The 12,167-nt window shown below is 36.1% G+C and overlaps 3 protein-coding genes across 4 annotated transcripts; 1 reads left to right on the top strand and 2 right to left on the bottom strand.

The window, feature by feature from the left end:
• Positions 1–552: 552 nt before the first annotated feature.
• Positions 553–4,036, top strand: LOC114318836 (ribulose bisphosphate carboxylase/oxygenase activase, chloroplastic). The gene is made up of 7 exons (XM_028265801.2): positions 553–874; positions 1,668–1,984; positions 2,092–2,197; positions 2,289–2,374; positions 2,562–3,034; positions 3,386–3,667; positions 3,779–4,036. The coding sequence occupies exons 1-7, from the start codon at positions 830–832 to the stop codon at positions 3,886–3,888; spliced, it is 1,419 nt and encodes a 472-aa protein (XP_028121602.1). The 5' UTR covers positions 553–829; the 3' UTR covers positions 3,889–4,036.
• Positions 4,037–4,532: 496 nt separating this feature from the next.
• LOC114318837 (uncharacterized) lies at positions 4,533–6,613 on the bottom strand. Of its 2 annotated transcripts, XM_028265804.2 has the most exons (5): positions 6,483–6,613; positions 6,142–6,242; positions 5,723–5,977; positions 4,837–5,418; positions 4,533–4,745 (listed from the first exon to the last, which is right to left on the bottom strand). In XM_028265804.2, the coding sequence occupies exons 2-5, from the start codon at positions 6,236–6,238 to the stop codon at positions 4,702–4,704; spliced, it is 978 nt and encodes a 325-aa protein (XP_028121605.1). In that variant the 5' UTR covers positions 6,239–6,242; positions 6,483–6,613; the 3' UTR covers positions 4,533–4,701. The 2 variants fall into 2 exon arrangements, with proteins under 2 accessions (XP_028121605.1, XP_082762348.1); XM_082906222.1 differs by lacking the exon at positions 6,483–6,613 and having other exon boundaries at positions 6,142–6,446.
• Positions 6,614–7,245: 632 nt separating this feature from the next.
• LOC114318835 (pentatricopeptide repeat-containing protein At4g13650) lies at positions 7,246–10,730 on the bottom strand. Its single transcript, XM_028265800.2, has one exon. It carries the CDS (start codon positions 9,913–9,915, stop codon positions 8,050–8,052), a length of 1,866 nt encoding a protein of 621 aa, XP_028121601.1. The 5' UTR covers positions 9,916–10,730; the 3' UTR covers positions 7,246–8,049.
• Positions 10,731–12,167: the final 1,437 nt, after the last annotated feature.

The raw sequence follows: 12,167 nt of genomic DNA, 5'->3' as shown, positions 1-12,167 counted from the left end.
GGGGTGTCAATATAATTTGTCCAAACTTTTAACATACACATTATGCATACTAATACTTTCTGTTTTTGGATATTATTTACAACCAGGGGCTCTTTTGTCCATCTCATTTTCTTTCCTGCGCCATATTTCTTAAATTTTGCCCTTTTTTACTTTAAATGTTTTTTATTTAGATGTACACAAACAGATTTTTATCACTACAAACAAAGGTATAAGCTTTTATTTATTTGTTTTTTATAACTTTGTATTCGATTTATTGAGCTGACTAATTTGAGAGACCAATCATACTGTTTATTAACAAAAGGCCCAATTTAAAAAATATCTATGTCCACTAGTTCTGTGTCTAAATAATAATAAAAAAATATTAAAAATTGATTTATATATAATATTACTATTTATTTTCTTGGATTTTTCAAGGATAGTAGAGGTTTGACTCTTCCCTCTAATTTAAAAAGTAAAATATTAATATGGTTTTGCTGTCTTGGATAATTATGAAATGAAAATAATGTTAGTGGTGGGGAAAGAAGGTTAAATTGTAACCTCAATAGTCTCAACTAATAAATTTGAAGATATATATCCTAATTTGTACACATCCAATGGTTGTCTTAAAGACGCCCACCGTTCACTTTGGCCAATCCCAATTGTGTGGCCGTTAAGACCGAACAAACCAATCCATATGTTTTTGTACTCACTCACTCACTCACTCATAACTACTCAGACCACCAAACACTGAATCTTTCTCTACTCTCTCTTCTCTCTTCTCTCTCTCAGACAGCTTGTTGAGATTCATCTGATTAATCGCAGCCTCTGGAATCCAGAAAGCAGGCCATCCATGGCTTCAACTGTCTCAACCGTTGGAGTTGTTAACCGAACACCGGTACTATCTTCTTCCCTCCATTTACACCAATCTAGATTAATCTTTTATGACTTTGATGCAATTAATTTAGTTCCATTACTCATCTAACATTCCACTCTTCTCATGATTCATTATTGATTTGTGTTGGGGTAGTGTTCATTTTGATAATATCAGACACTAACTACTCGATCATAAGTTCTGTAAGTAAGGATATTTTTGATACAGCAATGCTAGTTACACTGAAAATTTATTTACTCAGAAAAAGACCCAAAAAAAGCAGAATTAGAATTGTATGTGTGGATGTCTGAACTTGTGATCGGTTTTTAATTATATATATATATGTAGTTGAGGGAGCAGAACCTTTTGTGATCATGATGGAACCACAGCGACCGTGCCAATAGTCCCAATTTTTGGATGAACTATGTAAATCTTGTACTTTTTTGTGTGCGCGTGTAATTTGTAATTATTATCTATTATTTTGCATGTCTCACCGATCCTAACAGATTGAATGAATACTGTCTGCTTTTCGTGAGATATGAATCCGTGCCAATTTATAAAACTGTCTCATATGAGTTATCTGGAAACATAGCCTGCTTATGCTTGTGTTTTCGTTTTCTTTTTTTTTGTTTCATTTATTAGAAAACACATACTTCTTCAGAAACTACACTTTTTTTTTTTTTTTTAATTATGGATCTTCATTATTATTGTTTTTTTTTTTTTTAAAATTTAATCCTTTGTCCGCTTTATGGAAATAATGAAGCTCCTGCCATGTGTCTGAACTTTGAACTGTGTGGTTTCTTTGTGTTTGATGCAGTTGTGCTTCAACAACTCCAGTTCTGGAGGTTCTGTCCCAAGCTCAGCATTTCTGGGTAGCAGTTTGAAGAAGGTGAACTCTAAATACACCCACTCAAAGACAGAGTCCAAGAACTTCAAAATTGTAGCTGAAATCGATGAGAAGAAGCAGACAGACAAGGACAAATGGAGAGGCCTTGCCTATGATATCTCTGACGACCAACAGGACATCACCAGAGGAAAGGGAATGGTTGATTCTCTCTTCCAAGCTCCACAGGGCGCCGGAACCCATGATCCTGTCATGAGTTCTTACGAATACATCAGTACCGGACTTCGCCAGTAAGAGCCAATGTTTGTGGTTGTGTTTATATGCATAGTCATTTCTATTTCTAAAGAAAAAAATATATATATTAGATTTGATTATGGGATGGTAAACTGTGTTCCAGATACAACATGGACAACAACATGGATGGGTTCTATATTGCTCCGGCTTTCATGGACAAGCTTGTTGTTCACATTACTAAGAACTTCATGACTCTTCCCAATATCAAGGTAAATTAAACTAAACTTTGTTGACATCAAATGACTGTCTTATGACTTGAAAAGAACGAAGAATGAACAAATTCTTGTGCATTTATCAAAGGTCCCTCTCATTCTCGGCATCTGGGGAGGCAAAGGTCAGGGGAAATCTTTCCAGTGCGAGCTCGTCTTCGCCAAGATGGGTATCAGGTAAGTTCATAATTTAATTACTTTGTGCTATACTCTTAAGAAGCACGGATAGGACACATACACACCACAAATTTTCGAAAAAATAAAAAATGCGAGACATGATACACAATTTTCAATTCCTGTTTTATATGTAAAGCGAGATGTATTTTCTTGGTTATGTATTGATTTCATGGAAATGGAATTTCAGCCCCATCATGATGAGTGCTGGAGAGCTGGAAAGTGGGAATGCAGGAGAACCCGCAAAATTGATCAGGCAAAGGTACCGGGAAGCTTCAGATATCATCAGGAAAGGGAAAATGTGCTGCCTATTTATCAATGATCTGGATGCCGGAGCTGGTAGGATGGGTGGAACTACCCAATACACTGTCAACAACCAGATGGTGAATGCCACCCTTATGAACATTGCTGATAATCCCACAAATGTCCAGCTTCCTGGTATGTATAACAAGGAGGATAATGCCCGTGTTCCAATTATAGTCACAGGTAATGACTTCTCCACATTGTATGCTCCTCTCATTCGTGATGGTCGTATGGAGAAATTCTACTGGGCTCCAACTCGGGAGGATCGCATTGGTGTTTGTATTGGCATCTTCAAGAGTGACAATGTGCCCGATGAGGATGTTGTCAAGATTGTCGACACCTTCCCTGGTCAATCTATTGGTAATCATATTGAACTCACATCTCAGAAATAATTTTTAATGAAAATACATTAAATATCATGACAATGATATTGATGAAATTTTTTATAGCTAGATGCAAAAGCACAATTTTAGAGTGAAGAAGAAGCAAGTAGTTGTTGCCCTGACATTTGGAAAATAATTTGAGGTTTTGTGAATTATTTATCATCAATGGCATGAAAACCTCTTAATTGTCTGTAACATTTTCTAAAACAATGCAGAATTAGTTGCAATATTTAAAGCTGAGAAAAATTGAATGCAAATTTTGAAAGAAAATAAACCTCAAAACATGAGTTTGAAGTATTTTTCTTCTTTCTTTTTTTCCATTCCGCAGATTTCTTTGGTGCCATTAGAGCTCGAGTCTACGATGATGAAGTGAGGAAGTGGGTATCAGGTGTTGGAGTTGACACCATTGGAAAGAAGCTTGTGAACTCAAAAGAGGGGCCCCCAACTTTTGAGCAGCCAAAAATGACAGTTGAAAAGCTTCTCGAGTACGGTTACATGCTTGTCCAGGAACAAGAGAATGTGAAGAGAGTCCAATTGGCCGACCAGTACTTGAGTGAGGCAGCTCTTGGAGATGCAAATAAGGATGCTATCAACAGAGGAACTTTCTATGGTTAGAACCCTTGACCCTAGAGGTTTTAATTTTAGATTTGCCATTTTTTCTTATAAACTACAGAACATTGGGATCAGAGGATTTTTTCAAAGTTGTGTCTTTTCTATGCAGGCAAGGCAGCTCAACAAGTTCATATTCCTGTCCCCGAAGGTTGCACAGACCCGTATGCAACAAACTTTGATCCTACAGCTAGGAGTGATAATGGGAGCTGCCAGTATTGAACCTAGGCCTGCTCTATTCTTTATGTATTGGCTGTTTTGGGAAGACTATCTGCTTTTTGTAAATTATTTGAATTGGAGGCATAGCTACCTTTGGTTTCATGAATACTGTTGTGTAAGTTTTGTTGGAATATAAATTATATTTGCTCTTGATAGGTGTGTTGTGTTATTTTGATAGTATCTGAACTCCCTCCTCTCTTTTGTTTACTTACATTTGTTTTCGGTTTTCCTTGAAACAGTTATTTGTACACTTGATTGCTAAAAGTAAAATGAGAACTGTTATAAAAGGAATGCTAGGGAAAGGAATTTACACGAATCGAATAATTTACATTGTAAAAGAATCTGAAAACTTGTGTATTTTTTGTTTTGTCAGTAGAATCTTCTGAACATTTTTTATCTTGAAGTAGTTAAGAGTTTGCTATTTTTATTTTGGAATATGACCAGAGAATTAGATAGTTTAGATTCATTCCGTTCATAAAGTGGAAAAAAGGATGGGAATTACAATAAGTAACTGAAGTAATTGAGATTGAGAACCAAAGGAATAGAAAGATTCATCTTTGGTTTTGAAAGGGATCGTAGGACTTCTGAAATAAATTGATTATTTCGACAGAAAATTATTCAAATCAATTTGTGATTAAATTTTGAACTTTTCAGAAGCTGCAAAAACAGTTTATTGCTGATATACATTTCTATATAAGTAAGTTTACACCAGTTCATGCTGATCATTGAGTTGAATTTATTATCATCAATAGATAAAAGTAAGTACAACAAATCCACAAAACAGTTTCTTTATTTGCATGTGAAAGCTCTTCCACTTCAGTTGGCTTGGAGTTTTCTTCCACTGTTTTCTTCCTCAATAACTGTATATTGCAACAAACCATTGGTCATTATTTTCTCCCAATTGATATTCACAACTCGACAAATAAAAGATTTATATATAAGCAAAATTACCTTCTTGTGGATAGGTAGAAACAGGAATAGGTGCTGTTAAATTTGTAGGTCTAGTTATTGATTGGGATGACTCTTCATTATGCAGCAATGAAGTTACAGCCTCTCTCACCTTCTCCACCATATCGCCTTGAGTTTTCTTTGGATGAGAAAGTGCTCTCTCATCTTCCCCAGGCTCAAGCTTGTGGGTCCCGTATTCCTTCACAGAAACACCTTTATCCCATGTTTCGTTAGCACCAGCAGTCCCATGCTCTCTAATCTCATGAACTCTAACAAGTTTTGGAGTTCCACTGTCAGCACACTTTGTGGGGACTGTTCCAGCCGGTGCTGCAATAGTCAGGCCAGCAATCTTTGAAGCTATTGTGTGAGTTGCACCTGATACAGCAGCATATGCTGGTCCAATCGTCTCAAAAACTGCATCGGTTATTGTCTTGTCGGGACTAAGTGGCTGCTTCTCTAGTTCTTGCTCCATTTCATGTTTGACACTTCCCGATAAAACATGCTTCTCAGAAACCACAGGAATCGCTCTGGGGTGTTGTCGCGCTGTCTCTTTGTAGGATTCAGGTGCCAGCTCTGATTCATACACTGCAAGACAAAAGTTTGATTTGAACAGGAATCTTAGTCATGGAATTATAACCAATTTGGCATAGCTTATAGAATTACGTTTTACTTTTTTTTTTTTTTAAGTCTGTCTCAATCTATTTAGTGCAGCTTCTACTTACAAATTATGGGGGTAGAAATAACTTAAACAAACTAAAATAAGCTGATTATCTAAAGTTAAGAAAGTGGGAAATGGGTACTTTTAGCTTTTGTTTTCTGATTGTTTACTTTCATCTTAAGAAAAGTTGCACCAAATAGACCATATATATAAGGATTGCAACGATATTACTTGGGGCTCCAAGATATTCAGGATCTTCATCATCTTCATTTCCTTCTTCATCTTCATCATCGTCCCTGATAACACCCGATGATGGTGGCCTGCTATCCTCATGCTCATCATGCTTTTTCTTGTTGAGACTGCGCCGCATCTTCTGAGCCGTCTCCTTTACTTTGGACAGAACTGATTTCTTGTTATGGTCCACATAATATTCTTTGTGGCCATGCTCCTTCCCAAGTGTAGGTGAGGGATACCTCGAGGCATCACCTGGTATGAAAATGTTGTATTTTGTTGTTTATTCATGCATTTTTGTGCCAAAACAGGATCTAGAAAGGGCAAGATTATGCAGTGCTCGTCATTCATGCATTTTTATACTACGTTCGCGTTAATACTCATTTTATCACAGTAATGATATGGAATTATATATATACCTTGGACAAGTTGTTCAAAAGTCGGGGACGCACAAGCTCTAGGAGTTTGAGGAGACTCATCAGTGTCGATCCTTCGTACGGCATGCATTTGAGCCATTGCACTGCAAATTTACAAGAGCAGAGTTTTGAATTCCTGCCCTGTTAATCTCTATCCTTACCTATGGTGCGTGGTGTCTGTATTTGTACATGGAGGAAAATTTAAGAGCATCAATGATGTTTGTGCATTAGTTTCGGGGTTCTTGTGTGGACAATAGGTATTCTGTCTTTGTGTTAAATATGAATTTCTTTATCTTTGTATTTTTAAAAAAACAGAAAAAAGAGTTTGTGGGTTTCAGTTTTACATGTGGCGATAGACAAAGACGATGTATTGCTTGTGTCCACCTGGCTACCAATGGTTCCATTCTAAAATTAGGAGTTGACTGGACCTTGGAGCAACTAACTGTCATCCTCTTCCATAGCCTGTTGCTTTTAGGGTAGATTTTCCTTTGTGTCTGGGACTGCTTGCTTGTTATAAATGAGAATTTTTAGGCTAAACTTCCTCTCCAAAAAATAAAAAACTTGAACGAATTGGCTTTAAGTTGTGTTTGGATTTTGGATTTGTGAAGAGAGATCAAGATCCCACATAGAGGGGAGGTGAAATAGAGAAAGGAAAGGGGTAGTGGCCGACAGCTGCTGGAAGGGAGATAGAGAGGAGGGATCTGGTATGGTCAGGAGCATGGGTAGAGTGAGATGAGTGATTCTGATTCGATGGTAAAATTGATAGTGTGACTTGGTGATCCTGATCTCACTTTTAAAAATAGGGCAAATCTCTATCTATTGCACGAAGAGGATAAAATTATTTCCAGCTTCATCTTAAGATAGAAAGCATTATACATGATGAATTCTTCGATATAACTTCTTTTTTCAAGTCCACAACCAAGGTAAAATAGTAGATCAGATTCAGTATAAACAAAATGTGTTCACCGTACATAGAGTTCACTATGACATCAATGACTGCCAAAGCAAAAAAAAAAATGTGGCATGTTATGCTATTTCTGATCAAGATTGAAGTTTGAAGTGCAATTTCAAATAGAAAACCCCTTTGAGCTGGCTTACCAACACAGATCAATACCAATTTTTAAAAGATTCATAAATCTGTGATGCTGTGTCTCATCAGGCTCACATCGAGTATCATCCCAACAAGCTAAATTGCAACATGTTCATCAACCAATGGACAGATTATTAAAAAAAGTGAAACTTTCCGTCATCACTTGCTTCATTTCGAGTTATGAAACCAGAAAAAGAGCATCCCAACAAGCTAAATTGCAACAAGTTCATCAACCAATGGACAGATTATTAAAAAAAGTGAAACTTGCCATCATCGCTTGCTTCATTTCGAGTTATGAAACCAGAAAATGAGAAACAGGGTAGAAGTTTCAAATTGAAAGTCCTGTATACTGCAATTTTTATCAGAAGAAATAATTTGGAGAATCATAACATGATCTTCAGTCTTCGGAAATCCCAGCCTGCCTTGTGATATTCACTGAGGACAGAATGAACAGTTCTTCAAAAATTGTTTGGAGGAGAAGTGGGTAATTGCCTGACTAGTTTAGACTTCACACAACAGAAGCAGGACAAAATCCAGAAGTTTCAATTGGCAATTAATTAGATGAACCCTTTGCATTAACCAATAAGCATTTTGTTTCTTGTGCTCCATCGATAACGCAAGCACCATGTAGAAGAAGCTTGGCTGCGTCTGCAGGATCCCAAAGATAGGACTTGAAAAAGGAAACCACAACTTAATAATTGAATCTGACCTTGATGCCTCACTTCATGCCAAACCATTATGCATTGGACAAAAGAAAAATGACTGGAAATGTGTGTTTGATAAAGAAGCCAAAACAAAGGATGAATTTCGTCTTCATCAACTCAAATCCAGCTAGAACCAGGCTTCTTTCTCACTCCCTTATCACACATAAGCTTCCGTACCTCAGCTGCATTATCCCAATAACCCTCATTAGCCAAGACACTTGCTAGCAGTACATAAGTTGCAGGATCACTAGGGCAAAGCTCCACAAGCTTTCTCGCAGAACGCACAGCGATTTCTGTATTTCCATGAACTTTACAGGCACTTAGAAGAGCTTTGAAAACTGAGGGTCCTGGCTCTATTGGCATGCTATTGATAAATGCTTCTGCTTCATGGAGATACCCAGCTCGACCATATAGATCCACAATACAAGCATAGTGCTCTAGTTTAAGTGGTTGAAGGGACTCATCACTTTTCATCAAATCAAAATACTCAAGTCCCTTGTCCAGCAACCCAACATGACTACAAGCTGAAAGCACAGCCAGGAATGTGGTCAGATCAGGTTTAACCCCAGTTTTACTCATTTGTTCAAACATTTGAACAGCTTCCCTGCCATACCCATGATGAGCAAATCCAGAAAGCAGCGAATTCCATGAAATCAAATCATATTGCTTCATTGATAAAAATGCCTTTTTTGCATTATCAATCTTACCACATCTTGCATACATGGAGACAATCGCATTCTGCACACACACATTCGAAGCATATCTAGTCTTGATAACAAGACAATGAACTTGTTTCCCCACTTCAAGAGCTGAAATAATTCCAGTTGCTCTCAAAATGCTTGTAAATGTGAAGAAGTCAACAATAATGCCTGCCTGCCTCATTTTAGAAAAGCATATGAGGGCATCACGACCGTCTCCTAAATTAGAGAAACCAGAAATTACTGCATTCCATGAAACTTGATCCCATATTGTAATCGTCGAGCAAATCCTGTAGAAGTCCTCTAAGCTACGGCTGCATTCCGAATATACAGTTACTAATGTTACTGTTAAGTACATATCAGACTCTAGGCCTTCCCGAATTATGCAACAGTGAACTTGTTTGCAATGATCCAAATCATCTGGACAATGAAATGAACTCAACAAAATATTATAAGTCACGTAACTTGACTTAACACCCAAACGCAACATTTCCCTAACTAAAATCATTGCCTCATCAGGTTGTCGATTCTGAGCATATCCGGTAACTAATGAAGTCCAGGTAACAACATTTTTGTCCGGCATTTCATTGAAAACTCTCCTCGAAGCATCAATAGTCAAACACTTAGAATACATATCAATTAAACCCGTACACACAACAGCATTAAAGCAGAACCCAGATTTCAAACAAAAACAATGCATCTGAACACCCAATTCTCCATCTTCTAATTGCACACAACCAACCAGAGCAGTCGAAATGCTAATTGGCGTCGGAAACATCTTCCCTTTGAACATCTCTAGAAACAATTCAATGGCCATTTCAGGGTATTGGGTATGCAAATAAGCAGACATCAATGAATTCCAAGTGACTACATTTCTGTGACACATTTCATCGAACAGTTGTTGAGCGCATGAGATAAAACCACATTTACCGTACATATCAACAAGAGCACTGTTGATATATACATTTGAATTGAAACCCATCTTGATAACTATGGAATGAGCTTGAATACCCATGTAAAACAAAGACGACTTGGCGCAAAAGGATATAAGTTTGTTGAGAATGTAAGGAGTGTGTACAGACCCATGTTGCTGTAACTGAGCCAAGAGGTTCGGATCAACAGGATTCGGGATGTCCTCGCCGTAGCACGAAATTTGACCGTTGGAGGAAAAGAAATCGTCTTGGTGGAAGTGGGTCGTTAAAGCGCGGGAAAATTTATGGTTGGTAGTTTTTGATGCGTTTTCTAAGGTGCACCGTAGGTGAAAAGTAGGGAATCTAAATCTCATCTTCTCACCATCTCTCCCTTACCAAAGGTAAGTTTTTTTTTTTTTTTTTTTTTTTTTTGAAGCTTTTAAATATGCCCTAATTTTTATTTGGGTAATTTATATTGTTAGTTCTTATACTCTGCTCTTGTATCATTTTAGTCCTTATAATTTCAACTCAATTAATTTTGTTCCTAAATTTTTATTTTGTCTCAAATTGATCAAATTGTTTTTAATTGTTAATATTTTTTATGATAAATATGCACATAAGCGGTATATATCATAATTTTAAGAGCAAAATTATTAACTTGGTCAATTTAATAACTTAACCTCAACCAATTCAATAAATTTTTTTGTCAAAAACCCTACTCTATACACTAATCGTTGAATTGGAAATTTTTTATGTCTCAAATATGCTAGAACATGATTTGAATGCGTTAATAAGAATCAGGATTGTTTGTTGAGTGTATGTAATATCGGTTAAAATAGAATCATGTATATATGTTCAGAGACTATTACTTATTAGTAAACCAATCAATTTCTCAAATGAAGAGTAGGGAAGATTGCAGAAATCTTTTTAATGCATTACTACTCCAAGCTAGGTTATTTGCTATACTTTTTTCACTTAGGTGTTCACTGTTCAATCAGTGAAAAGTTCAAACCTCAACAATGAATGCACAATCCTTGAGTTTTTTTTTTTAATATTCTGGAAATAAAAAAAAATTTAGAGAATTGACCCACTTTTCAAATTATTTGAGAAACTAACTTGTTTTTTGAAATCGCATTTTGAAAATGCGATTTTGAAATTGAAATTGCATTTCCGACATACAATTTCACCTTGAAATCACAGGTTGAAAATACAATTTATGATGACATGGTGAAATTGCATGTTCAACATGCGATTTCAATTGAAATGGCACACTACAGGAAAACATAGCAAAAAACACGGAGTTTTTAGCGACGCCGCGCCCCCCGTCGCAAAAAACGGTTTTTTGCGACGGTAACTTCACCTGTCGCAAATAATAGCCTTTAGCGACGGTACTGACCCGTCGGTAATGAAACTAAGCGGAGGGGTCGGAAATGCGGAAGTATTAGCGACGGTAAATAAAACCGTCGCAAAAAACCTTTTTTTTTTAGACGGCATATATCATTTGCGACGGAAATTTGCCGTCGCAAAAAAGGATTAATTCAAACGGCGCCGTTTTGCCTTCTATTTGCGACGGTCTACATCATACCGTCGCAAAAAGTCCAAAAAAAAAAACCCTTCTTTTTCTTGTTGCCTGCCGCTCGATCCTCCTCCCCAAATCCCTAACTTCACCCCCAAATTTCCCAAACGGCCTACGAGGAAGACAGCGGTGGTGCGGCGGCGACGGCTCCGGCGACAAGAGTGGTGCTCCGGCGACGACTCTCTCTCCCTCTGCGTATGCTCTCTCTCTCTCTCTCCCTCTCTCTCTCTCGGTCTGTGTATATATATATAAATCTGTCTATATATATATATATATGCAATGTATATAAATCTATATATATATATATAAATCTGAAATCTGTCTATATATATATATAAATCTGTTTATCTGAAATCTATATATATAAATCTGTCTATATATATATATATAAATCTGTCTATATATATGTATATAAATCTGTTTATTAATAACATACTTTAATTAAGAACATACTTTAATTAATAAATCTGTCTATATATATGTATATAAATCTGAAATCTATCTATATATAACAGATTTGTCTCATGGTTATTAATAAATCTGTCTATATATATGTATATATATATATATATATAAATCTGTTTATTAATGTAATTGGGTTTGGCCCCCTTGGTGAAAACGAAACAACAAACGGTGAGGATTCATCTTTAACCTCAATACTCTTCACTATCTTTGCCATTGGCTTGCTGTACAACTATTATCAATTAGTGTTTTTAATTTTTTTAATTATTTTTATGGTTGTTTTCATTTATATCTCTTCAACTATTATCATTTTTTTTTTTCTATTTCATCCATAAATTATCAATTTTACCATTCAATCCTTCAAGTTTTTTATTTTTTTATTTTTTCCAAATCATATGCTCTAATTAGAAATAGTTTGTCAAAATCAGTAACAGTAGCAACCTAACATAATGTGAAAAATTTTAATCTTATAATTTAGACAACCACATCATCCGGCCAAACAACTATTTTCTTATTCATATTATATTAGAGCATCTCTATCAAAATAGTTATTTTTATTTTTTTTAATTAAAACAGTGATTAAATCAC

Source organism: Camellia sinensis, chromosome 14, assembly GCF_055761805.1.
Source record: "Camellia sinensis isolate YWXY chromosome 14, ASM5576180v1, whole genome shotgun sequence".
Classification (NCBI taxonomy): Eukaryota; Viridiplantae; Streptophyta; class Magnoliopsida; order Ericales; family Theaceae; genus Camellia; species Camellia sinensis.
This window is presented reverse-complemented; position numbering and strand designations above follow the sequence as displayed.